Source organism: Hemicordylus capensis, chromosome 3 (assembly GCF_027244095.1).
Source record: "Hemicordylus capensis ecotype Gifberg chromosome 3, rHemCap1.1.pri, whole genome shotgun sequence".
Classification (NCBI taxonomy): Eukaryota; Metazoa; Chordata; class Lepidosauria; order Squamata; family Cordylidae; genus Hemicordylus; species Hemicordylus capensis.
In genome coordinates, this window is record NC_069659.1 from 91308247 (window position 1) to 91336072 (window position 27826).

The 27826-nt window shown below is 43.7% G+C and overlaps 1 protein-coding gene across 5 annotated transcripts in view; it reads left to right on the forward strand.

The window, feature by feature from the left end:
• TTC3 (tetratricopeptide repeat domain 3) overlaps positions 1-27826 on the forward strand; it is a 139210-nt gene that overhangs the window by 42608 nt on the left and 68776 nt on the right. For all 5 annotated transcript variants that reach the window (XM_053306857.1, XM_053306856.1, XM_053306859.1 and 2 more), the window contains exons 15-18: positions 12545-12596; positions 13477-13534; positions 14767-14842; positions 27688-27825. In XM_053306857.1, the coding sequence (XP_053162832.1) occupies positions 12545-12596; positions 13477-13534; positions 14767-14842; positions 27688-27825 (324 nt within the window). The remainder of the gene's footprint in view (positions 1-12544; positions 12597-13476; positions 13535-14766; positions 14843-27687; position 27826) is intronic.

Consider the following 27826-nt stretch of genomic DNA (forward strand, 5'->3'; position numbering starts at 1 on the left):
CTATGCTGCCAGTCATATCCAAGGCGACCAGTCATATCTAAGTCTCTGTGGCAAACATTACAAACTTCTGCTCCGACCTCCAAACGTTTGGAGAATTTATACAGAATTCAAGAAGAGCGAGATGACTTCCTGTTGAAGCATCCCCTTCCCTAATTTAATTGTGGTGGATTGTGAATCTTCCTCCAAATCTGAGAAATGACACACTACTCCAGGGAACAGAGGGGTGCAAATTGGATGTCTTGGGAGGTAAGATTTACTCCACCATGCTTGGCAGTGAAGATTGCTAATTATACTACCTGCTTTGCCAAATATGCTCATTCCCTCAGGGATGAACTCTTCCAAGAAGAATTTCTAGCCAGATTTAATGAGGTCCATGCCAAAGTGACTCTCTTCACTAGACAACAATTGTCCAATGTCAAACACTTGGCGGAGACTGAGTCTTGGTCTTTGGCGAGTTCCATTGCTTTGCGGAGACATGCCTGACTGCGCTCCACTACATTACAATCTGACATGAGGGACAGAGTGGAAAATTTAACCTTCAGTGGGAAAGGTCTTTTCTGTGAAACAACAGACTCCACTATGGAGTCCATCAAAAAATAGAAGTCCGCGGCTGAAACATTTTTCAGCTACCCGCCAATATGGGTGGAGGCAATACTCCTAAAAGCAAAATGACAAGGGATTTCTGCAAGCCATACCAGCGCTTTGGAAGGAAGCCCTTCAACCAGAAGTCTAGGGCCTCACAAGGCCAATACCCCAAACCCGTTGATTCTAAAAAAGAAGCACCTTTGTTCTCGAGGTCAGTCCACCGAATCACCTCGTCCAGGAGTCACAATCATTGACTTCCTCTCCATCCTACCTGATGCCTCCAACATCAGGCTTGCAAGTCATTCCTTCGCATGGCACAGTATAACACCAGACTGTTTGGTGCTTCGTGTAGTCCAGACGTGCTATGCCATAGGGTTCAAGACCTTGCCATCATTCAATGGGATTAAGTACAGCCTGCATCCCCACTGCTGTTGGAGGAAGTTCAGATTCTCCTGGACAAGGGGGCAATATTGCCTGTTCGGTGGACAGATCAGTGGAAGGGTTTTTACTGCTGCTACTTCCAGGTCCCCAAGCGGGACAGGGGATTACGCCTAATCATGGACCTAAGGTGGCTGAACCGTCATGAGGACATACGCATGTTTAGCATGGTGACATTGCAGAGCATCCTCCCTCTACATGGGGAGGAATGGTTTGCAGTGTTGGATCTCGAAGACGCGTACTTCCACATTGGGATACAGCTTAACCACAGATAGTTTCTCAGGTTCACGGTGGGTTGCCACGCCTACCAGTACAATGTCCTGTTCTTTGGACTGGCAAAAGTGCCTGTGTGTTTACAAAATGATTAGCTGTGACCATAGCACACCTCCGGTTGCAGGGACTGATAATTTCCCCCCTTTCCTCAACTACTGGCTCCTGGCAGGAAGGATAAAAGGTCAGTTAGCTTCGCAGGTTTTGACAGTTCTGAGCTTACTCAAGGACTTGAGTGTCCAGGTCGACTGGTCAAAGTCCAAACTTGAGCCAGTGAAGTGCATAGACTACATAGGGGCTGTCCTCGATGTGGAGGCACAATGGGCTTTTCTGCCTGAAGAGCACTTCTGTGCATCAGGACCCTGATAACTACCTTCATAACGCAACCAAGACAGATGGCTCACAAGATACAGAAAATGCTGGGCCTTATGGCATGGTGCAGCTCCACTGTGCACTACACAAAGCTTTGACTCGGATGCCTTCAGCTCTGGTTTCTGACAGTATTCTGACCAAATGTGGACAGCTCTCAGATGCTGTTGACAATTCCTTACCTGATCCTGGTTTCACTCCAGTGGTGGACGAAGGAAATAAACTTTCTGTCGGGTGTCTCCTTCTAAGTGCCTCAACTGTCTGCCTGGGTCACGATGGATGCTTCCCTGCAAGGCTGGGGAGCCCTCTGCGGGGATCTTCAGGTACAAGGTCTGTGGTCTCAGAACCCGTGCCAAATGCATATCAACTTTTTAGAACTGCTGGCAGTGTTCCAGGTGCTCAAATCCTTACAAACATCTCTCACAGGCAAGGTGGTCCAAATCAGCTTGGACAATACCACAGCCATCACTTACCTAAACTTCCAGGGAGGGATGGTCTGCCACTCCTTTTGTATGCTAAGCCTACAGATTTGGAATTGGGCCATAGCACGGCAGATAACCTTGACTGTGATCCACATCAAAGGTGAGAACACCTTAGCGGATCATCTCAGCAGGTCACAGCAACACAAATGGGTGATCAATCTGCAATACCTCTAGCTGTTATTCAGGACCTGGGATATGCTGGTCAATGACCAAATAAACTTATCTATTTTCAGGACCTGGGGGATCCCGGAAGTCAACTTGTTCACAATGTCGATGAACAAGAAGTGCCCCCAGTATTGCTTGAGGGCGGGCATCTGCTACAACTCCAGAGGGGATCCCTTCCAATTCAGCTAGGGTTGAAAGTTGCTATAAATCTTTCCTCCTTACCTTCTTTTTTGAACAGAATTTCAGTGAAAATCCTTCAGGAATCTGCAGATTGTAGATTGATTGATCCATGGTTGCCCCAGTAGCCATGGTTTCAACAGGCACTCAGACTGTCTAAGGGTCACCAGAGATGGCTGCCTCAACACGAGGATCTTCTAACGCAAGATGGCGGAAGGCTCTGCCATCCCAACCTGAAAACTCTCAGCTTGACTGCCTGGAGGATAAGCTTTTGAATGACATCCTCCTCAATGACTGGAAGAAATCTACTCACATCAACTACAACAGCAAGTGGAGGCGATTTAGGCTGTATGCACAAAGGCATGGTTTTCTGCCTTATGCTGCTACTACTTTCCAGGTTTTACTATCCCTCACAAATCTGAAGCAGCAGAAGCTGGCCAACATTTCCATCAGAGTTCATCTGGCTGCTATTTCTGCTAGTACCGTAGTCCCGGATGGGACAAAAAGACAGTTTTCTTACATCCAGACTCCAGGAGATTCCTAAAAGGTCTGAGCAATCTTTAGCCTATCCAATGGTCTACTGAACAATGGAGCCTGTTGCTTACTCTGTCTGCTCTAACGGAGCCTCCTCTTGAGCCCATGGGTCCTTCCTAAACATGTGGCACTTAAAACAGCCTTTCTGTTAGCCATAACGTCTGCTCAGCAGGTCAGCGGACTAAATGCCTTTCGCTTTGATGCCCCTTACATTAAATTCTAGGAGGAAAAGGTGGTGCTTCGTCTAGACCCTGAGTTTAGGCCTTAAGTAGTTACAGACTTTCATATCAACAGAGACATCATTTTACTTTCCTTCCGAAACCCCACAACGGCTCTGGAACGTTCAGTGCATTCTTTCGATGTTAGACGTGCACTCCTGTGCACAAAAAATGCCTTTTTGTGGGTTACAAGGGCAAAGTGAAAAGTTGCCAGATCTCTAGACAAAGGCTATCCCTCTGGATTGTGGAACTCTTTTTCCTGGCCTACAAGCATCAAAAGGTGGAGCTCCCTAAGACCATACAGGCTCACTCTACCAGGGCTTATGCTACTTCTGCTGCCCATATGGCTGGTTAAACTCAGACATTTGCACTTCAGCAGCAACATGGAGTGCTACTTACCTTGTTGAACTGTGGACTGATCATATATGATGATTGATTCCAAATGTTGGTCCTTCAGGAACTGAAGAGAAAACACTAGCCTGCCCAAACTGAGGAAATTTTACCACATGCAGGGGGTGGGGCAAATCTCTTCGAGGAGCTTATCAATTCTGCCCTAATGGTCCCTCACAGGCACAGAACCCACTCTTGTGACTGCAGTGGATCACGTCCAGATCAATAGTTACAGGTGAGCAACCTGTTTTTACTGAGCAAAATTCCATTTGCATGTGAGAGAAAGTGAATGTCCATGCTGCTTAGTTTGTAGAATCATAAATATTTGTAACTAAAGAATAGAAAACATTGGATAGCTTGGATAGATGGAGGGTATAAAGTAGTGCATAAATTCATCCATATGGGCTTAGTGAATGATCTTGGTGATATATAGGATGGCATTTTCTGGTTTCTAGCACCTGTGGTGATTTGCTGGACTTGAGTCTAGTAGGAAACCCACAGTGATAAATGAATTAAAAATGCATGGGTTTCTTTTCACTTAAAATCTAGGGGATTTCAGATGATATTCCATTAGTGGCTTGTTGAAGCCATAGTTTTCCAGTTTTAAATGCTGCAGACCAAGAATTGAAGCTTTTGAACTGCTTCCATGTGGTGGGGGGGGGGGCGCGCGAGTGAATGAGCCGCAGGCTAATTACTGCTCATAACTCCAAATCATGATTTGGCATTACATCTGAATTATTGTGTGAAAGGGAGGTTTGTTTTTGTTCCTGTGCATGCACTCACAAGTTTTTTTATGTCCGCTCAGTAAATTTTAGATCCCATTCAGGTTGAATCAGGAAGGCCCCACTCTGAATGCATGTGCGCTCACACTGCCTTGATACTGCCACCCAGAACAAAACTCATTCCACACACAGATGAAAAAAATTAGAGAGAACACCAATTTCTTCTTGCCAATAGAGCGCTAACTTAAGAATCGTGTCCTGATTTAGCAGACCCATAGGCTTGAGTCTAAAGTAGCATGAGCCAGAGCAGTTTACGTGGTGGCACTATTCCTATTGTTCAAATGCTAGCTTGCCTGTTGCAAAGCAAGCTTTAGTGCTAGAGTTAAAATGGCTTCCCATTGCTAAATGATTGCAGCAATTATAGACAAGCTTGGCTGCTTGATGCAAAAACACAAGCTTCGCAAAACACCAAATGTCCCTCTGTGAAAAACTTGCTTTGCAGTGGGGAACGGTTTTTCCCCTACCCATTAATTTTGTCATAAGTCAGCTTGAGCATTTTGAGAATGAGATGGAGAAACAAGGTATAAATGTTTTTAAATTAAAATTGTATAAACCAGAAACTTGGTAAATAGGTTCTAGCAGGCCTGTTACCTAGTCACCAGTTTTGGTACTGTTTTCTTGCACCTCTCTCGCTCTGGTGGAATCAAAGCACATGTGTTTTTCTAAAGTTCCAAAGGTTAGCCCAGACTTTTCTTGCCCCCTGTGCAACCTGGGATGGGGTACCTATCACTACTTGGGCAAAGTTTTGATTCCATCAGAGTGGGAAAGGTGCATGGAGACAGGGCCTGGGCCTGGTGATGAGGTCATAGGCCTCTGGAACAGGTGATGGGAAATAATACCTGTTGGCTTCAAGTTCAGTAGAAGGCTCCACCAAAGGAGTTAAACTCAGCAGAAAAAATACTATCTTTATTCCGAGCTGAAAGAACACCAGAGTTGGTGCTGGCCAAGCATCTCTGGAAAAAGCATTCCACTGCTTTGTCACTGAAAAAGATCTATTTCTGGGTGCCACCCGCCTCTCCTCCACAGGTGTGGCCATTGGAGCAGGACCTTTGGTTCAGATCTTAATGAACAGGCAGGTTCATGTAGGACTTTTGTCTTGGGTTGATTTTAAGTCCTTGCAAGCTAATGGCTGACATCCACACTAGTGGTTGGTTGCTCCACGATGTTGTGCAGCAACTAGTGGAAACTTTCTTTGGGTGATATACAAGGTTGCTCAACCTGCTACACAATGAGTCAACATTTGCTTTTGGAAGAATTTATTCTAGGACAGACTTATCTTTCTTTGTGCTTCAAGCTTGTGCTAGGTGAGGGCTGCCCAACTTTGGCCCCCTAGTTGTTGAGCTGCAACTTCCATCATCTCTAACGATGAGAATGATACCTATGATAGATATCATAGTCCAACAGCAGTTGAGGGGGACAAAGTTGTACAGGCCTCTGCTAGTGAACAGCATTGCTCTAGAGCAACAGTAATCTGGCCGTAGGTAAGCAAGTCTTACTCACTTGGTTCTGTGCTGCCTAGTTATAATCTTGAGGATGAGGCTGATGACATTGGGAAGTCCTTCCACATCAAGAGAACATGTTGATTTGAAGTATGCAGTTGTTCTTGGTTTAACCAGACCCATCTACCTGACTCGCTGGGTGTGAATAGTAGAAAGAAGATTATTACTCTGGGATAATTGTCAATATGAAGCTTATTTGGATTATTCTCTCCAGTGCTAAGTCACTCTGTGACTGGTTAAGAATATGAGAAGCATGTTGTTGACTCTGATCAGCTGTCTCTGTGATGAAGAAAAGTAACTCTTTAGCACTTTAAGAGTGAAGTGAGGAAAGTGAGTCCTTTAGAGAAGTGGAACTAAAAACAATGCGTTAGACTTGAAGGCCAGCAAAGTGAGAATGAATAAAGTGAAATAATTGCAGTACTCCTTGAAAATGAGGCGCCTTAACCTCCAGTGGTCTAAATGAATAACCAGGGCGGAACATGCAAATTCAAGAAGCACTGCTACACTGGTTTTACTTAAATGAGTCGGTAGTGGTTTATTTAAGGTAGTAGAAACAGCATACAAATGATAGAATATGGTGATAGGGGCATGATTAAAACTTAAATAAAATTTTAATAAATGAGTGAACCTTAAAGACTGATAAAATAGCATGACAAAGCATACATGAACACTGGCAAGATGAACCCACAATGCATTTGGGTACATAACAATGCAAAGCAGTTCTTAGTAGCAGGTAATTTCCAATAGTGACACTAACCCTATTCATATATTTTAGAGCACAGCAGTTGCTCACGCTTGTAGCTTGGCGAGTGGGGAGGAAGTCCCGCCCCAGAGCCGTCACTCCCTCCTTCAAGCCCGCTACTCAGGGTTATAGCACTGTTTGTCTGAAGGGGAAAGCACCATAACCATGATGGCAGGTTCTTCCATGAGTAGCAACCTTGGGTGATTCACGTCAGCACCGCTGCATTCTATAATGTATGAATAGGGCTTACAGTAACTCTTGCATTCTCACACTCCCTCCTGCCCTTCTAGAGACACATGTTTTGGGCGGAATAGAAATATTTTAAATAAATAAAATAAAACATTGAAAATGCTGTAAAGTTTTTCAAGCAAAATCATAACTGTCTGGGAATCCAGCAATGTAGTTCAGTAATATCCAGGACAATGGCTACCACTCTCCCATCTGGATGGGAGCCTTCAAGTCAAGAAAGGGGAAAACATGTTGATTTGAAAACAGGCAAAGAGATGATAAACAGATAAAGACATTAGGGCAAGAAATTAAGAGGCATCCTGGAGAATTGAAACAAGTTGTTCTAGTAAGAACTAATCGGCCTACTTTCCTTTCACTGTCTCTACATCTGGATTAAGTTTGATGCAAATAGAGGTCCACAAGTTAGATCTCTTGCACCTCAAATGTTAATGTGTCCTCCATCTTGGATTGGGGTGGATGTCGTCATTACAGACTGCACCACTGAGGTATCCCTGCGTGTCACTCACTATAGCTGTTCCAAATTTCGTTCAAATCGGTTAGACAGTCCTCAAGTTAGTGCACTTGTGCCTCAAAAGTTTATGCATCTGCCATCTAGGATCAGAGCGGGTGACATCATTATGAACTACACCATTGGGGCATCTCTATTTGTCCCTACAGCTGTAGCTAATTTGGTTCAAATTAGGTGGTTCACAAGTTAGCCCACTTGTGCCTCAAAAGTTCAACATCATCACAAACTACACCGTTGAGGTGTCCCTATGTGTCGCTACAGCTGTACCTGATTTGGTTCATATTGGTCCAGGCACACACGGATGGACACACACACAGAATGCCGGGTGATCTCATAAGCCTGCTGGAAAGTAGGCTAAAAAGGGAGAGGAATGGATTGCTGAAGAATAAAATGGGCAAAGAGATGCTACATTGATAAGATGTCCCTAGGAATCAATGCTGGGCACTCCATCTATTAGCCCTTTTATATCTTTTAACCTGACCAGATCAACGTGATAGGTGGAAACATCAAAAAAAAATTCCATTCTCTCTTTCTTCATCATTGTCAAGCTCCCTGAAACCCCCTTTGAAGTCCCATTACCCCAAAACATGTGCCACCAGTCCAGAGCCATGTCTTCAGAGTGCTAACCCAGCATCTTCTGGCAGCCCATCTTGGCTCAGTTCCTGGACATTGTTATGATTTTGCTGTGTCTATCTTCAGAAGAACACCATCTGTTATCACCATTTGTTTTCAGAACTTTCAGCTGTACTGCTTGGTGATTCAGTAAAGTTCACATGTAGGCAGAGCCAGGCTGTGTTGTGCTTCTGAGCAGTGACAGTCCTTACAGCCCCAATATCAGGTCATGACATCTGAAGTTTGATTCAACAAGTCTGCAACTCTTTTGGGGTAGCAGAAATTAAGCAGGAGTTTCCAGGATAGGACTGACACTCCTTTTCAATGGGGCAAAGACATGAAAAACAGGTATGACACAGTTAAGTGGGATGTTGATTCGAATGCTTCCAGAATGCTGACTGGATATTGAGCTAGTAAATTATTGGGAATTTTCTTACAATTTATTGCTTGCTGCATACTGAAATGACCAGTTGAAAGGTTTCTTATTTAGGGACCGCAGAGAAGTTCAGCTCCACCAAAGTCATAACTCTGACCCAATGATATTTCAATCAGTCCTTATTACAATCTTTGACCAGCATAAGGCAAACAAACTGTCATCAGAAGGAAAAGATCAAAACTATAAAATTATAGTTTAAAACCAGTCAGTGTTTATGAGGGCTGTGAAGGCAGTGACTATAGCAACTAAAACCATATTGCTATAAAACTAAGAATTATGAAAAACTATGAAATTGGTTAAAAATTTGAAATGTGGTAAGCTAAAGCTAAAACATGTTATATTATTGAAAATAGCCTATATCTATGAATACAGTTTGAAGGTGATATCATAAGCAGAGTATTGCTGTAAACCAAGATCTATCTTTCTGTCTATCTAAAGATTAGGATTAAATTTAAATTAGGATAAGAACTGTAGGACTGGGGAGCAGGAGATCAGAGGCATCAGTACAGGCATGAGCTGTGTAAATAAGTTTGATAAAAATGTATGCATTGTGTGTGAATTTGTTTACTACAAAGTTTGTATCTGAGCGTGAAGCATAGGCAAAGCAGCATTGAACCTAGTATCAGTTGGCTGACGAGTGGTAGATAATATTATAGTTATATTATAACTGTAATCAATGACTTTTAAGGTACATTCATGTCATTGATTCCAGTTCTCTACTCTAATTAAGCCAGTTTTCTCTGCATGCAGGAATAAATACATATCTTAGAAAACGTGTGAAGGGGTTATCTGGGGCCTGTAAGTAAGTAAATAAAAGGAGAGGAGAGCTGGTCTAAGGAGAGGAGAGCTGGTCTTGTGGTAGCAAGCATGACTTGTCCCCTTAGCTAAGCAGGGTCTGCCCTGGTTGCATATGAAAGGGAGACTTGATGTGTGAGCACTGCAAGATATTCCCCTCAGGGGATGGAGCCGCTCTGGGAAGAGCAGAAGGTTCCCAGTTCCCTCCCTGGCATCTCCAAGATAGGGCTGAGAGAGATTCCTGCCTGCAACCTTGGAGAAGCTGCTGCCAGTCTGTGAAGACAATACTGAGCTAGATAGACCAATGGTCTGACTCAGTATATGGCAGCTTCCTATGTTCCTAGATGGTAATAGAAGCAAGAGGAATTGGCAAATGTGTTGAGGTTGTGTGAGAGAGTATATATTCTTAAGCTTCAGTAGTTGTTTTTCCCACTAGGGCAGACTTTCTTTTTCTGAAATCAGCCTTTCCATATTAGGAGAAACCCTTCAGTTTTAAAGAATAACTCTGAGAACATTTTGGTTGAAAAGTAGTGTGCAAATATTGATGGTGATGGTGATGATAAAGAAAATACAGCCTTCAGCATTTCATTGAGATGGTGGGTAGTGTCTGGACACTTACAAATCACTGGAAATCAGTAAAATTTCCAAATGGGTAAGATAAGTAATTTATAGGTTGAATTGCTCTTGCTCTCTTTAGGTGTCAGAAGTAACTTGTAAATGGCAAATTGTGGGCTTCTCAATTTCTATTCATTGTATAAGAAATGTGCTTCTTTAATGCCTGGAAGTGATTTTCTGTGAAAATTTGGTTTGGTTTCTGCGAAGGAGTGATACAAAAACATTTTGTATTTGATTTTGTTCGTATTTCGTTCTAAAATGGTTGCCCATTTAAAATAAGTATGTGAGTTTGTTGATCAGTTTCAACTGAAGGTTAAAACCTCAGCCAAGGAAACTGAAACCTAAGAGGAAGCAAAACAATTACTAAGGGGACAAGAGGAAATGAAACCAATAATGTCCTCTTGGTTGGTTAAGCATTGGAGAAGAAAGTTTTAGAACATATAAGCTAGAGCCAGAGATCAAGAGAGAGCACTAAATGACAGGCTGCTGGAGAAGACAGGGCTGAGAGGTTAGTTGTGGATCCTAACTAAAATAAGGAGCTACTGGCAATTCTAGTTGTAGATGGATGTGTTTATTGCTCTTTGTTGTATACCCTGTTTTTCGTATGGGGTATTTTTGGATGTATGAAGAATGTTTATACTTTTCTCTAATAGACCAAGTGGTTTTATTTTAGTAAAAAATTGTTTGTTTATATCCTCTGGTCTCCAAAGGTTCTTTGTTTCTCACTTTACATCTGAGGGCCAGCCCACTCTACCTGCAGTTATATTGAGCCTTTAAAGTGATTTGGGGTTGTTTTCTGTGGTGGAGGTGGCTACAAAGAAATTGACTTGTATCTTATAGGAGTAGAGGCCATAGGGAGAAACCTGATGCTGTGAACTGTCTGTGACAGGTTCATATTTGTAGGTAATATATTGTGTCCTCCTGTTCTCTAGTCTAATAATAATAATAATTTGATTTCTATACCGCCCTTCCAAAAATGGCTCAGGGCGGTTTACAAAGAGAAATAACAAATAAGATGGCTCCCTGTCCCCAAAGGGCTCACATTCTAAAAAGAAACATAAGACACACACCAGCAACAGTCACTGGAAGTACTGTGCTGGGGGTGGATAGGGCCAGTTACTCTCCCCCTGCTAAATAAAGAGAATCACCATGGTAAAAGGTGCCTCTTTGCCCAGTTAGCAGGGGTTAGGGTTAGGGTTGTCTAAACAAGAAGCAGCATCCCAAGACGGGGCTCTGCAGACAGGAGCAGCTTTGGTGCTCATTTCCCATCATGTACTATGACACAAGGTAAACAAGCTGTAATCGGGACATAGTTAAGAGGGAGAAAAACCTGCTCCTCATCTCGGACACTGGGTTTGCGCCATCTGTATAAGTAAGTGGCGCTCATTGAGTCCTGTGAGACAAAGTAAAGGACTGCATTTGAACCCTCTGAGGCTGGACCCCACCCCCAATCATGAAGGGTCCAGCTTCCACTTAGAGGTGGTATGCAGGTATGGTGCAGTGTGTTTCTGTGCGGAGTGCACAGAGGTACAGGAGAACTGGTCTTGTGGTAGCAAGCATGACTTGTCCCCCTAGCTCAGCAGGGTCCGCCCTGGTTGCATATGAATGGGACACTTGATGTGTGAGCACTGTAAGATATCCCCCTCAGGGGATGGAGCCACTCTGGGAAGAGCAGAAGGTTTCAAGTTCCCTCCCTGGCATCTCCAAGATAGGGCTGATAGAGATTCCTGCCTGCAACCTTGGAGAAGCCGCTGCCAGTCTGTGAAGACAATACTGAGCTAGATAGACCAATGGTCTGACTCAGTATATGGCAGCTTCCTATATTCCTGTGTGCTTTCCATTTCTTCAGGGATCCTTGCACTTTGTAACATAGCAGGTAGTGCTCCATGTATTAAGGTGCTACCAAACTTACTTTTGATTTGGAGCACAATTGGAAAATTATGGTAATTTGGAACTTAAGTCTTACAGAGGAGAGGAGTTCTTGGTGGAATTATGAGTTATTCCATTTTCTTGGATGAAGACACATGACTCAGCAGTCCCTTCGGTCAGAGAGCTTTAATAAGCTGTATTCTCATCAAACGATAGAGAATAGAAAATAAATTTACAAAGGACCCAGTGTCCAGGAAAATCAGTTGTTTCTTTAACTTTGCATAGTTGTAAATTTTTGTTTTAAGCGGAGTACTTGTGAAGATGTGCAGTTTCCCTTATAAGAAATAGTAAAACGTGCCGTCGAGTCGATTTTGACTCCTGGAGCCCACAGAGCCCTGTTTTCCTTCGTAGAATACAGGAGGGGTTTACCATTGTCTCCTCCTGTGCAGTATGAGACGATGCCTTCCAGCATCTTCCTATATCCCTGCTGCCTGATATAGGTGTTTCCCATAGTCTGGGAAACATACCAGCGGGGATTTGAACTGGCAAGAAAGCCGGCTATATAGTGGACATAAATCATTTTAAAGCAGGTGTTGGGCAACTTGTGTTAAAAATTGTACCTGTTGCAATGTTCTTGGCAGTAGCCAAGGTAGTACATAATAGTATTGGTTAATGCTCAAATCTTTGGATTATGTTTAAAGTATAAATGTTTGTAATGCTTGGATTATATTTTCTTTTGTCTGAAGCTGCAATTTTATCCAATAAGTTAGTCACATTGGGAGAAAAATTCACATTTCATCTCGTAACAGGTGACTGCACCAGCTAAAGAAAACAAAGACTGCCTTTCAAATTCTACATCAGGTGAGTTAATAAAGATTTCTGGGTCATATGTGCTCATATGAAGGACATCTCAAATCATTAAGATATCCTGAGTGTGAGAGGTAGATCTTAGAATGTTGAAGTAACATTCTAAAACACATGTAACTGGTCATGCAGAAATGGGAGTTGGATGAAAGGGATGGTTTGCACACCTTTTGTTTATCTTACCAAGTATAGTGCGAACATGACAGATATTTATATACTGCTTTTCAACAAAAGTTCCCAAAACAGTTTACATACGTACGCTCCCTGTCCCAAAAGGGCTCACAATTTTAAAAAGAAACATAAGATATTGTTACATAACAATATTTAATCTACAATTACATAAGTAGACATTATGTAATTGGCTTCCACTATTTAACTTGAAGCATTTAGATCCACTCATTTTTGAATAGCAGTTGCAAAAAATTTTGTTATGCAGAATTATTAAATTTTTGAGTCATCTTTTATTTGAGTAATCTCAATTACAGTGTTCTACTGTATTTAGTAAGTCCTGTTGGCAGAGTGTTTCACATGTATGCAGGTCTGATAGTCATGGTTTTTGAGCCCACAGAAAAACATTCTGTTGGCTGGCTAGCTAGTTCCAATGCAGTGTGACCTTTAAAACACAAAATGAAAAAGCAAAATGATATGATTCCTTAATTTGGTTATGTAGATCTTAGTAACAAAAAGTATCTATTGGTATTTCCTTACAAAACACAAGAATGTCCCTAAATATATTTTGCATGTTGTGCATATAAGAACATAAGAATTTATTTTTTAAATCACAAACCCATCCAATCCATCATTCAGTTTCCAATAATGATAAACCAGGTGCAATTTCTGAGTTTCCATATAAAAACTTATATTTTTCTCATGACAGTACTGAATGAAAATACAGGGAAAACAAGAAGCAAAATGGATGATTCTGAAAAAACCAGGTAATTTCTCCCCACCCCTTTTTTATTATGGGGGCAGTTTGCAATGCTGCCTCCCAATTTGTATCATATTGAAAACTTCCTGTTGAATTTTTTTTAAATTTTGACCACTTTCTTTATTTGAACAAATCCCTCTCCCACAGGATGTGGTGATGGCTACTAGCTTGGAGCCCCTTTAAAAGGGGCTTGGACCAATTCATGGAGGATAGGTTTATCAATAGCTACTCATTTGGTGGCTATAGGCCACTTACAACCTTAGAGGTAAGATGCCTCTGAATACCAGGGCAACAGCAGGAGAGAGGACGTGCTCTCACCTCTTGCCTATGGGATTCTCAGAGGCATCTGGTGGGCCACTGTGTGGACTAAATAGGCCTTCGGCCTGATCCAGCAGGGCTGTTCTTATGTAATGTTTTTTTAAAAAGAGAACATGCTTTTGAGTATCCAAAAACCTATCAGGCATAGGTAGTCAAAACACATATGGTAAAGTGGCATGTCCAGCCTAATGATGATACATCGGTATAGCCATATGTAATTTAAGCCAATAAGTGGGAAGGTTTTCAATTGAGTCTTTCTGGAAGGGATCAAGTTTTGTAACACTCAACCGTACTAATGGCTATAGGCAGAAGTCAAGATGAATTTGGAACACTTGTGATATAGAAAGTCAGCTTGCTTACCAGGTCCCAACAGACTCAAGTGTATAGGAGAATCTTGATATTTACGGGGGTTCCATTCCCTGCTGCAACCACGGGTATGCAAACTGTGAATATCGAGTCATTGGGGCTATGGGATTGTTGGGGGGGGGGGTAGGTTCCTGGACGTTGGGAAAATAATCAAAAAATGGCCAATTTGGGGGGTGAAATGCAGGGGTGGGGCAGGAAAGCTGCCTACCATACTTCACTGGTCCCCTTGAGTTGAGCTGTGCCCCCAAATGGCCAAAAATCGGTCCAAAATTGTGGTGTGTGGTGTTTTTTTTTAAGGATCTGTTTTGAGGATCCAGAACACAAAATGGCTTTCCAGTCATCCCCAACCCGCGTATATTTGAAATTAACCCCTTATTTCCCCATCCCCCCCCCGCATATACCAAGGTCGGGTGTCAATTCCCTAACCGTGGGTACTCTAATCCACAGATATCAAGGTTGTACCGTATTGCAAAAAGATCTATAGAAGCAAGCTTTGGGATGCATGTGTATCCAAGTATTTGATGGCAAGATTAACTTTGTGGTTTTTAATTGTAGAGACCAACTGAACTTGAAAGCTGATTCTCAAAAATATCTCAACAAACAGGATACTCCCTGTAGTACTGTGCATCAGGTAACAAAATAAACGCTTAATGCTTTATTAGAAAAGGGAGGAATATGGTAGTGGAATTTATTGAATGGTGATATGCCAGCTATACTGTGTAGGTCTTGATTCAGCTGTGTCTGAATTTTATGTTCTTAAACATTCATTTATAGCCCTATTCACATGTTATGTTGAACACATGTACACACTGTGTATAGTGTGCACATACATAGATCTGTACACAAGTACAATTATTAATGCATGAATGTTGAATGCACAGAAAGCAGTACTCTTCCTCTATATTAGAGAGGATCTGGATCAAGATCCGTCGATGCCCATAAGAATGGGGTTCTGCGCGGGAGCCATGCGGGAGCTATGCCTGAGCTAGTCGAAGCGCCAGGCCACGCCCGCATGCTAGAGCGTGCTATTTAAGGTGTGCCCGTGGCGCTAAGTCCCTCATTTCTTTTCCGACTGCCCTTGCGTTTGGACCTTCAGTCTGCCACTTGGTTAATCAGAAAGTTCCTCTATCCTAGTGAGTTCTCTCTATTGTTGGTTTTTTCGGATTTTGACTACGGATTGATTGACGGACTATGATTGTTTTTGTCTTGGAACGGCTGACGGACTTCCCTGTGTGTGTTTTGACTCGGACTGGCCTACGACGATCCCCCAGACTCTGACCCTTGCATGGACTTAACTACGGCTCGATGGCTGAGGAGAAGAAATCGTTCAAATGGTGTGAAGGTTGTAAGGCAAAAGTCCCCTCAAAGGACCTTCATGACCTCTGTTTGTTGTGCCTGGGAGAAGAACATGACGTATCTGCTTGCAAAATATGCCTGTCCTTCTCAAAACAGACACAGAAAAATCGAGCTCTCCGTCTTCAGGCTGCTATCTATGATGATGTTTTGAGCCCATCGACTCCCGGCACACCTCGCCCTTCAACGTCGACATCAGCCTCGAAACCGGCTCCGAGATTGACTTCGGACCCTCCAGTGTCGACATCTGACAAACATCGATCGAAGTCGACATCAGCCTCAAGATGTGACTCGGACTCGACCAGGACTTCTAAGATAGATATGTCGATGTTGATGAAACTGTCGACCTCAAAAACGTCTTCGGCATCGGAATGGCGTCAACACACTCTATAGCAAAGACGGCTACGAGTGCACTGGATGAACGGAAAAAGTTTACCCAGAGATCCGCTTCTGATCCGCCGACTTCGCCATCGAGGAAGCAACACAGATCATCGACACCGACGATGCACCGAAAACCATTGCCAATAGCAATAGCAATAGCACTTACATTTATATACCGCTCTATAGCCAGAGCTCTCTAAGCGGTTTACAATGATTTTAGCATATTGCCCCCAACATTCTGGGTACTCATTTTACCGACCTCGGAAGGATGGAAGGCTGAGTCAACCTTGAGCCCCTGGTCAGGATCGAACTTGCAACCTTCTGGTTACAGGGCAGCAGTTTTATCACTGCGCCACCAGGTTTCCGTTGAATAGGCGTCCAGGTTTCCGTTGTCAAGCTCCCTTCGACATCGACAAAGGCTTCGGCTTCAGTGAGTGCTTCCCCACACCCCTCTGCGTCGACCTTGATACCGTGTGTGGGTGCGCCGGGTCCCTCGGTGTCGAAGACGGTTGACGTCGACCAGGACTTGTCGGTTTCAACCTTGATACCGATACCCGTATCGATGCCGATGGCGTGGTCACACTCACCTGCAGTAACTCCGCTGGCATCCTCCACTCCATCGACACCGGTAAAAGGTGCTCTGGTTTCTTCTGCATTATACATTCTGGTCCTCTCTACATTGATGCAAGTCACCCCCCTCCCCGATGATATCGGCCCCTATTAACAACCTTTGAAATCATCGATGTCGATGTGGAAGAGAATCTCCCAGCAGCGACTCAATCACTTCTCTCTCTTTTGGACTCTTCCTTGAGCAAGTGCTCAATATCGACCTTCAAAGGCTTCTTGCCTGCAGACGCAGAGGAACCTCATCAGAATGAGCCTTCTGCGACGGCCCAAGAAGCGTCAACATTGACAGCAGCCCCTCTGCATTCCCCATTGACCTGGCACAGCTGTGGTTTTCCCCACACTGCCTTAGGTATGGAGTCCCTGGCAGCACTGTACGCTTTTGATGAGGACAGACCCTGGCTGCCCACTGAGTCATTCGCAGCATCTGCCCTGGCACGTCCTATAACCGCTTCAACGGCGACGCAGACGGACGTTTTGAAGGTGGTCCAGGTCGGATTGCAAACAGCCAAGGTATCAATCCGAAATGCGTCAATGCAAACAGATTCCACTCCAGCAACCTCTGCCACAGTAGCAGGAACACAGACCTCCACAGACATTGAAGAGAATGGGCCGATCCCGAGGTCTCGTTCGGAGCACTATGGATCATCTGACTTCAAGTCAGACTCAGAGGAGGAGAGTACCATTGTGGATCCTCCAGTGGATGTAGCACCTCCGACCTATGTCTCCCCAAATGATGAGTTAAAGGCCTACCACAAGCACATCCGGGTGATGGCTGATGCCCTGGGTCTCGACATTCGTTCCCAGCTTGCCACAATAGATGACCTGGTGTACAACTTCATGCTGAAGTTGCAATCAGCGTCACCAGTAGCCTTGCCTATGCTGTCTGTGATCACAAGAGCGGCCAAATGTGCATGGGAGGTGTTGCACACATCCACTCCAACATCAAAAAAATTAGAGAATTTGTACCGTATTCAAGATAAAGATAATGGGCACCTCTTGAAGCACCCTGCACTGAATTCTTTAGTGATCTATTGTGCCTCTATCTATTGCGAGCACTCCGCAAACCCAGGCTTTCTGATCGTGAGTAGCTGCGGCGGTGCGGCTACTCACGAGGAGACCCCCAGAGTGGAGGCGAAAAGCCATCTCCCAGCTCCGGGAGTCTTGTCAGCATGCCCTGCACGCTCACATAGGGCATGATGGAGCTTGCGGGGGCCGATGGGCCCCAGCCCCCACCGGCTCCGTCACGGAGCCGGCAATCGTGTGGGTGGCCGATCCAAATGCCCAGGGCTCCTGCCGCGATCGTCTGCGGGGAGAGCGGGCTTAGCCCACTCTCCCTGCAGTATCGGCAAAAGTGGGTCTCACTGATCGTAAGAACTGCCTCATTGAGTTCATAAATAACTAGATACAGGTGGGCCTCATCTGCTGGGGTTCCATTCTCCGCTAAAACCGTGGATAGCAAAACTGCTGCTAACAAGACATTGAAGCAATGGGAATCGGTTGGATTAGGTTCCAGGAGGCAGAAAAACCAGCCCCCCCCCCCCCCCGCCAAAGGTGAATGTATGAAATAATAGAAATAAAGTCCTGTATCAGGCTGCAAGTCTCCAGCCTCAAAATCAAGAGGGATTTCTGCCCCCGCCAAGAGCCACAAAATGGTCCTGTTAAGCCATTGGCTTAGTGGTGGTCAGAAATTACCTCGTTGGTCATTTCCGGCTATCTAAGAACTGCGGATAGTGTGTTTAAACCCTTTTACCACATATTGAGGTTGGGTGCACATATTGAGGTTGGGTGCACACGGTCCAATAGTGGATATGTGAAACCACAGGTTCCAGGGCCATGGATGATGAGGCTCACCTGTATTCTTTTAAACTCAAAAAGAATAAAAAAATTCAAGACTGCCTGAAAGCTTAAAATTTAATAAACTTGTCAAAATCCTGTAGATTTTTAAATAAAACCTGTTATACTGGCATGTTTGTGCCAGTATAGTTTCAACATTCTGCCATTATAAACCCTGAACAGTCTATTGCTTATAAAATCAGAAGTATCCATCAAATCTCAATGAAATTTTTAACACATCAACTAAGAGACAAGAGATGCACCCCTCCAAATTTTGTGCAAATCTGTAGAAATATGGCTGGAAAATGTCAGATCTAAAATTTTACTGCTAAAAAGAGAGGTCTGACTGTTGATCTTTTTTCTCCACAGATAATGTATATTTTTAGGTGTCTTTAGAATTCCCCAAAAATGCAGCTTCATGCTGGACTAATGCCTTTTGCTGGTTTGAAAAACATCAATTATTAGTTATTTTTGAGTAATTACTGTTTGAAATCTCCATAATAGCAAGGAAAAATAGCTAAGGGGGCAGATCAGTGATTCTGCCCACTGAGGGTTCTGAAGCAAGAGTTGGGTGCCTGATAATTTGTACACCGCCTAGAAGCGATATATAAAATTAGATAGATAGATAGATTATGATAAATAAATAAATAAATAAGCAAGCAGAGTTTATGAGCACCCTGGCACTTGTATAGTTAAACAATTATTCCCTCCCTCTCCCTTTCCTTTTATTGATTTTAGGGTTCTCTCTCTGTCTCTTTATTTCTCCTCCTCCCCCCACCCCACCAAAGTGGGGGAAGCAAAGCCTCTCAACAAAACTTGGAATAAATTACTGAGATGTAAGTCCATTGATTTCACTGGAGCTTACTTCTGACTAAGCGCACACAAGAATTGGGATCAGCAGAATTGGGACCAGGCAAGAATGTAGGTTCTTTCCTCATCCTCTGAGCACCTCAGCAAAGCATAGAATAAGTTACTGAGCTGGTGGGAACTATTTATTTTTCTGGGGCTTACTTCTGAATAAACATGTATAGGATTAGGACCAAGGATTCCATGCTAGAAAGTTCCAAAGAAATGCAGCAAAGAAATCCCAAAAACCATTCCCACCCAGCACCAAGAAACCATCATTCTGATCTAGACTGCTCTTGAATATGGCAGTTCTACACAAGAGCCAAATTGCCTGTGAATGTGGAAACTTCTGACCATACTTAGGAAATGAAGTCTCCATTTTCAAGGACAGTCTATACCAAAATACTAAATCAGTGGTACTGTGGGTGAGAATGGTTTGTGGGACTTGGTTGCTACACTTCTTTGACACTTTCTGGAAGCATGTGGCTGAGAAAGAGGGTGCTGTGTTGGAGTACCCATGCCTTTTCAAGGAGCATTTTAATAACTGAACCTGTAGTTCTGCATGCAAACCTATAAGGAAGTAAACTCCATTAAATGCATGGGATCTGCTTCCACTTAATGAGGAAACAAACAGTTAAACAGTGTTGTAGAAATGCATCAGGCAGAAATTCATCAGAGGCATCCCTGGGCAAGCTGCACCTGTTTGTTTTCTGCCTGGCTGTATTCCCTCAACCCAATGTCCAGCTTAGCCCGCTCTCCCTGCAGTATCAGCAAAAGCGGGTCTCACTGATCGTGAGACCCGCCTCATTGAGTTCATAAATAACTAGATACAGGTGGGCCTCATCTGCTGGGGTTCCATTCTCCGGTCTTAAATTTCCCAGCATTCAGTTTCATGGGATAACCCCTGGTTCTAGTGCTGTGAGAGGGAGAACATTTTCTCTGCCCACTCTCTCTACTCGATGCATAATTTCATACACCTCGATCATGTCTCCCCCTCTTTTCCAAACTGAAAAGCCCCAGATGCTGTAGCCTTGCCTCATAAGGAAGCTGCTTCAGGCCCCTGATCATCTTGGTTGCCCTATTCTGCACCTTTTCCAGTTCTACTGTGACCTTTTGAAAAACTAAGCAGCAGAGGAGACTCATGGGAATAAATATAGCTATTGGATCTGGTTTGTGATCTGGTAATATCCATAAAAATGGGTTCTGCACCTGCGCAGAACACTTCGGGCAAAATTCGTTAGCTCCTTGCAGCACCGATCGACCGCCACTGTGCGTGCCCCACGCTTGCTCACATTGGCAGTTTGGCACCTTATAGTTCAGTTTCTTTCTGACCACCAGTGCGTTCGGTTCTTCGTTATTTCTTGGCTCCTCAGAAAAAAATTTAGTATCTAAATTTAAAATTTTTGATTCAGACTGTGTCTGGACTTATCGGACTACACTTTGGAAACTCTATCATAACTTCTTGTGTATGACTCGGACTGGGGAAAGTTATTCTTTGTGTAACGGATGTTGGTACCTCAGCAAAGCGATTTAAAGTGTATGACTATGAACTGGTAAAGTTGTCGACTTCAAAATGTCCTTTTCAAGCCCAACGCCTAGGGAAAAGACCACCTTCATAGGAACATAGGAAACTGCCATATCTAGCTCAGTATTGTCTTCACAGACTGGCAGCGGCTTCTCCAAGGTTGCAGGCAGGAATCTCTCTCAGCCAGGGAGGGAACTTGAAACCTTCTGCTCTTCCCCTTCTGCTCTTCTTCATCCCCTGAGGGGAATATCTTACAGTGCTCACACATCAAGTCTCCCATTCAGATGCAACCAGGGCAGACCCTGCTTAGCTATGGGGACAAGTCATGCTTGCTACCACAAGACCAGCTCTCCTCTCTTCAAGAGGTATACCTGATGTGGGGGAAGATCCCATCTACGGACGGTCATAACCGCTGTCTCCTATATTTTGGGGAAGGGCATAAAGTGGCCGCGTTCTCTATCTGCAGCTCGTTCTCGAAGCAAACTTTTAAAAATAGAGCTGCACGCTTAAGGGTAGCATTGTTGGAAGTAGCCCTAACTCCAAAGGGTGTTTCCACATCTCCAGAGAGATGCGCAGTTTCCACTGCGCTGGAAACTGCAATCCAATAGCAGTCTAAATCCTCGATGCCAGGACCGATTTCATAGAAGGACTTTCCTTTTAAGGAGCAGAGTGTTCCTGAGGGGTGCACTTCTTGCCACTGAGACAAGGATAGGAAGCGCAGAAGAGAAGATTACTCGGGCTCTCCTCTCCCAAAAAAGCACAAGGGGAAGAGTGAATGAAGGGGAAAGCGTTTGTCGGTGCCCAGCACTACAACTCCCTTTCCGTCTGGCTTACAATGCCTAGCACATCTATCGCCGTCAAAATTGATGCCGGAAAGGGGAAGAAATGCTATGATGTCGACACCAGCACCTCGGCATTGAGCGGATTCTTTATTGCCGGTGCCTACCCCATGCCAGTTCCCATAGATGGCGAGAACCCTGGTGTTGTCAGAACAGAGGGACTGCTCGTCAAGGACCCCAGTGTCTATTTTGGAGTGGAGATACTGCTCGCCGGTGGTGTTTGATGTCAATGCGGTTGACGACACTGAGGTGCTTTTCTACCCAGAGGCAGCACAGAACATTATCACCATGCTGGAATCGAATGACGGTACTCACTTAGCATCGACATTTCAGGGCTTGAGCCATGGTCTCTATATGGAAGAGGAAGAGTTAATGGAGGTGCCAAAAACACTCCATGTACCCCCTTGCAATATGGGATTTCTTTGACAAGCTTATTGTTTGGTGGATGGGGTGATGCGTCTACAAATTCCACCCCTGTGCGCCCTGCTGACTATGTAGAATAAGGCGTATGGAACTGGTCCAGATGGCAACACAGATGACTCCCCCTAGAGTTGTGGAGCCTCCTACAGAACAAATTGCCACTCAGATGACTCCACCGAGAGTATTGATTCAGGATGCTGCTGTTCAGATTAGCACTCCCGTCACTGCACAAAATGTGAGACCAATCTATGTGGGTCAAGATGCTGGTGTACAAGCATCCTTGCCTCTGTTGGTACCCAAACCAGTGAAACAAAAGTATGTCTACACAGATATGTTTATGAGATATAGGGAAGAAAGTGTGCACTGGAAGTACTCACGTGCCAGGTAAAACATTAACATGAGTTGCTGCGGATTCAGGAACTGAGAAGAGTGTGGGTTCCGGCTCCTCCATCTTCCACTAGCAAGTCTGAGTCTCATCTTGCAGAGCCAGTGTCCTCAGGGGGTGACTATGATTCTGACTTGTCAGAGTTAGTTTTGACAGGTTACATTTCAGACCCAAAGGATGATGTCCCAATGAAACCATCAATTTCACCAACAGAGGAAATGAAGTCCTATCATCTCCAAATTGTGGAGATGGCAGAGGTGCTTGGTTTGGATTGGGAATGGAAATTAATGGAATTAGTGATGTGGATGACTATGTATATAATTTTATGAAAAAGTCAAACATGGCTCAGCCAGTATACTTATCTATGCTTCCTGTAGTAACGAAAGCTGTTCATACGACTTGGCAAGTGCTGCAGACATCAACACCAACTTTGAAAGGGTTGGAAACAGTGTTCTCTCTAATTTTTTTCGTCTGTTTGTGGAATCAGTTTTGTTCTGGGCAGCAGTGTCAAGGCAGTGTGTGCACACATGCATTCAGAGTGGGACATTCCTGATTCAACCTGAGTGGGATCTAAAATTAACTGAGTGGACATCAGAAAATGTGTGAGTGCGCGCACATGTGCACTCCTTAGCGGTAACAGTGGTTGGAAACTCTGTAAAGAATACAGGAAGAGAATGATTACTTGTTCAAACAGTCTAATCCAAACTCTTTAGTTACTGACTGCGCATCTACCGCTAAAGGATCATGACGTCATATCACCCCAGCAGATAGAAGGGAGAAAACTGGATATGTTGGGACATAATGCGAATGCATGTCGATTGATTGATTGATTGATTTGTTTTATATACCGCACTTCAAAAAATGGCTCAGGGTGGTTAATGTCTAGGCATTAAGGTTGCCAACTATATGGCATGCCTATCCAGATACACACATTCCTTATGGGACTCTCTCCTTCAGGAAAAGGATGATATGACACCAGAGGAATTCCAGAAAAAAAATGCTGACATATTTGCCAAGACAACTTCGGCGACAGGACAGCAGCTAAGTAATGCAAAGCACTTAGAGGAAACTGAATCTTGTTCTTTGGCAACAGCAGTCTTACTAAGGAGACATGCCTGGTTATTCTCTACGAACTTGCAACAAGATGTGAAAGACAAGATAGAGGCTCTTCCTTTTGATGGCAAGGGTCTGTTCTGTGACGACACATACGACAATGGGAAAATGCAAAAAATCTATACAGCAAAGACTTTTACATCTACGAAATCATCCCTTACATATTCCAGGTATCAACTATATGATCATAAACAAGGTGGCTACTGCCAATATGACAAGAGAATTTTGGAAACCTTTCCAAAAGTGCACAGTAAGAAGCATACTTCCAAAAGAATAAGAGCAACCAAGTGGCTTGTAGTAAGGCTCCCCAGCAATCTGAACAACATTTTTGATTGCATAGTGAGCCCAGGTAAAAAACCAATGGGAGAGGCAACACCCTCTTCCCTAAAAGCAGTGATGTCATAAATCCAGTGATATCTCCAACATTAACATCAAACATCAATGTCGGTCATAACATCAGACTGGCAAGTCATTCTTAAGCATGCAATAATATAATATCAGATGGGTGGGTGCCTTGTATAGTCCAAACCGGTTATGCCATCGAGTTCAAGATGTTGCCAGTCTATGACGGTGTGAAGATCACAATAGCGTTGATGAAGGAAGTTGGGTCACTGCTAGAAAAAGGTGCAATCTCCCCATTACAGTGGGCAAGCAGACACGGGGAATTTTACACCCGATACTTTCAAATCCCCAAGCAGGTCTGTAATGGACCTGAAGTGGCTGAATCTATATGTCGATGTGAGAATATTTTGGATGATTACGTTGCAAGCTACCCTGCCTCTTTTACACGGGGAAGAATGGGTTGCAACATTGAACCTAAAGGATGAGTATCTTCACAGTGGCATACACGGAAGTCACACAAAGTATCTGAGGTTCACAGTGGGCAACAACATTTTCCAGTACAATGTGCTACCCTTTGGGCTGTCGACAGCACCCAGAGTATTTACCAAATGCATGGCTATGGTGGTGGCACATTTACAGTCTAGATGACTGGCTTCTGATAGCAAAAATGAGAAGAGTTACTTTCCCAGGTAAATTGCATGACAGCTCTCCTGGAAAGGTTGTGCATCCAAATCATTTGGAAGAAATCACATTTAGTACCCGTCACAAGACTACAATACGTAGGTGCGGTTCTTGATATAGTTCAGCAGAGAGCCTTCCTGCCAGAAGACAGTTTTTATAGGATACGGAAGTTGGTTCTAGCAATGAGTTAAGCCCAGTTGAAAGGGCTCAGACAATTTAAGTATTAATGCATCTCTTGTGTGGCCACGGTCTACTTTGCCAGATTATGCATGAGGAAACTACAGCAATGGTGGTTGGCGGCATTCCGCATGTATGTGGAGAGCCAGAACCTTCATCTATGCATACCAGACTCGGTTCTGAATTCTGTTATGGTAGATAAATGATATGAACCTTTTAGAGGGAACACCATCCAAGGTACCGGTACTGGAAGTTTGCATAACAACAGATGACTCTCTGACCGGATGGGGAATGGGGTGGCTCACAAGTCAGACTTGGAGGCTCAGGGGCTCTGGAGTGCTACTCAAAGAGATTTGCATATAAATTTTCTGGAGCTGCTGGCAGCCCTTGAAGTGCTACAATGGTTTCAAAAGCCTCTGCTGGGGGAAACAATCCAACTGTAGATGGACAATACAACTGCTATAGCATATGTGAACAAGCAGCGGGGCAGTGTTCTGCTTCCTCTGCAATTTAAGCCAACTGATATGAAACTGGTGCATACCACGGAAGATACATCTGGTAGCATTACACATAAACAGGATAAACAATATCCTGGCAGATGCCTTGAGCAGGTCTCAAGTGTTCCTTCAACAACACGAGAGGGACGTAAACGTTAGCTGCTTAAAAGGCCTGTTCCAAGCCTGGGGACAACCCACAGTAGACCTTTTTGTGACAGATGCAATGCCAAATGCAGTCAATACTGCTAAAGAGCGGGTCTAGGAAGACGATTGAACGGTGATGCATTCCAGTTCCAATGGATGCACAGCTTCTTATATTGGTTCCCACCATATCCACTGCTCAACAGGGTCGTGGCAAAGATTTTACAGGTCAACACCCGTTGCATACTGATCACCCTGTGGTGGCCAAGGCAACCTTGGTTTCATTGAATACTCAGATTATTGGCAGGGCTACATGTGCATTTAAGGCAAACAACAATGGATCTGCTTACCCAGGAGCAAGGACATCTGCTACATCCAAATCTTCAAACACTAAGGCTAACGGCATAGCGGATAAACTTTTAGACGGCATCTTGCTGAATGATAAAAAGATGTCCATGAGGAAAAGCTACAATGTGAAATGGAAACAATTCAGAACATACACAGCTTCAAGGCCAAGGATGACTCCATACGTGATATCTTACATTACCGACGTGCTCTTCTGTTCTATTTGTGGAGGGTGTCTACAATTAGAAAATCAAAATTTATGTTAGTCACTTATAAACTGAAAGATGGAGGAAATCCAGTCTCTAGAAAAAGGATCTCTCATTGGCTAGTAGAGGCCTATCTACCTGGCCTACAAGATGCAGAAGGTGGATCCGCCTAAAGCAGTAGAAGCCCACTCTATGAGGGTGTATGCAGCCTCAGTAACACACTTGTCTGGAATTAATTAATTACATGGCTTCTACATGGGCATTGGAAGAGACATTTGTAAAGCACTATGCAATGGACCTCCGCTCAGTAGCAACAGCTAATTTTAGGAGGGATGTACTCAAATGAATTTTGCAGTAGCTGCTTGCTCCAGGAGTGATGTATTTTGTGAGTCACCCATTCTTATGGATGTTACCAGATAAACAGGTTGCTTACCTGTAACAGGTGATCTGATAGTGATTGGGTAACATTCGTAAAACCCTCCTATCCATCCATCCCCTCAACAGAAACTGCAAGCAATATGTTCCAAGTCCACACACTTAAAGGAAAGACTGCATTGGAGCAGCCATCAAGAAACTGAACTGTAAGGTGCCAAACAGCCGATGTGAGCAAGCGCGGGGCAGGCACTGTGGGGGTTGGTCAGCGCCATGAGGAGCTAACAAATTTTACCTGAAGTTTCCGTGTAGGTACGAAACCCATTTTTATGAATGTTAAGCAACCTGTTTTTCTTTAAAAGAAATGGAGAAAAGCAGAGGTGATTTAAAATGGCAAGAAGTTGCAAGAAAGGTGCAATCAGTGATGAATCATTGCATAGAACAGAGGAAGGCCATTGGCCATAGTGGAGACGATTGGCCATTGAACTCATATACAAAGTGTCACTGATTTTAATGAAAGTTGCATTATAAAAATACTTTAAGGCAATATCCTAGGCCCGTGAGTTAAAATTGAGGCACAGAAATCAGATGCATATATTTTTATATACTTAAGTATCATTAAGTCCATCAAGTCCAGGGTGGCTTATAATTCTCTTCCAGCATTTTGGTAAATAGTATCACTTTCAGGGGCAACAGTTCTTGTTTACTCTGTACGGGAAGAGTGCTGCTAAAAGTTTCATATCTGTAGCTAACTCATGCATATCCCCTGATATTACAGTTTAAATAGTATATATCAAAACATTTTGGGAATAAAGACCAATAGCCTTACAGTAACTTACAGTAACTTAGGCTAAACACAAGTGTGACCATGCCACCTTTGTGGTGGACTTAAGTTTTCAACTTGAGCCTTTAATCTTGGAAACTCTTTCGTGAATTGTGATGTTGCAGTGTAGGTAAGAAGAATGAATCTGCTTCAAATGCTACACTAGTTCTCCTTCCAAGGAGGAAGCTATTCTGAGATGGGTAACTTCTCCCATCCCATTCTAGAGGAGAAGTTTCAGAGACGTTATCCTGTTTCCCTGGAAGGGAGTTCCTCCAGTCCTGCCCTACTGCCTCTGAATGAGCAGGATTGATTGCTGTTTGGCTGTTCAGCAAGCCTTGAAATGCCTATGACAGTTTTGTCTCTCTACCCTGTCCCCCTGCCTGGGCTGGTTGGAATATGGTCAGCTGACAGCATGGTAAGATTCATGCTCCATCCAACTACAGAATTCTGCTGGGAACCAGTAGGACAGTTGCCCACTGGTTCTATTGGTCCAGACAGGCTGCATAAAAATAATGTTTTTTAATACAGTGAAGATAACTTTCCCTACTTACTTAAGGTTGATTTTTGCAGGGGGATTTACCAGTATCGCTAGATGTTTTAAAGACTTTCATAAAAGATGGATGCACATCTTTAATGGATCAACGTTTTCGCAATGCTGAACAATCTTTTGCGCGTTTATTGAATATTTTAGATCCATCCCAGCTACAGG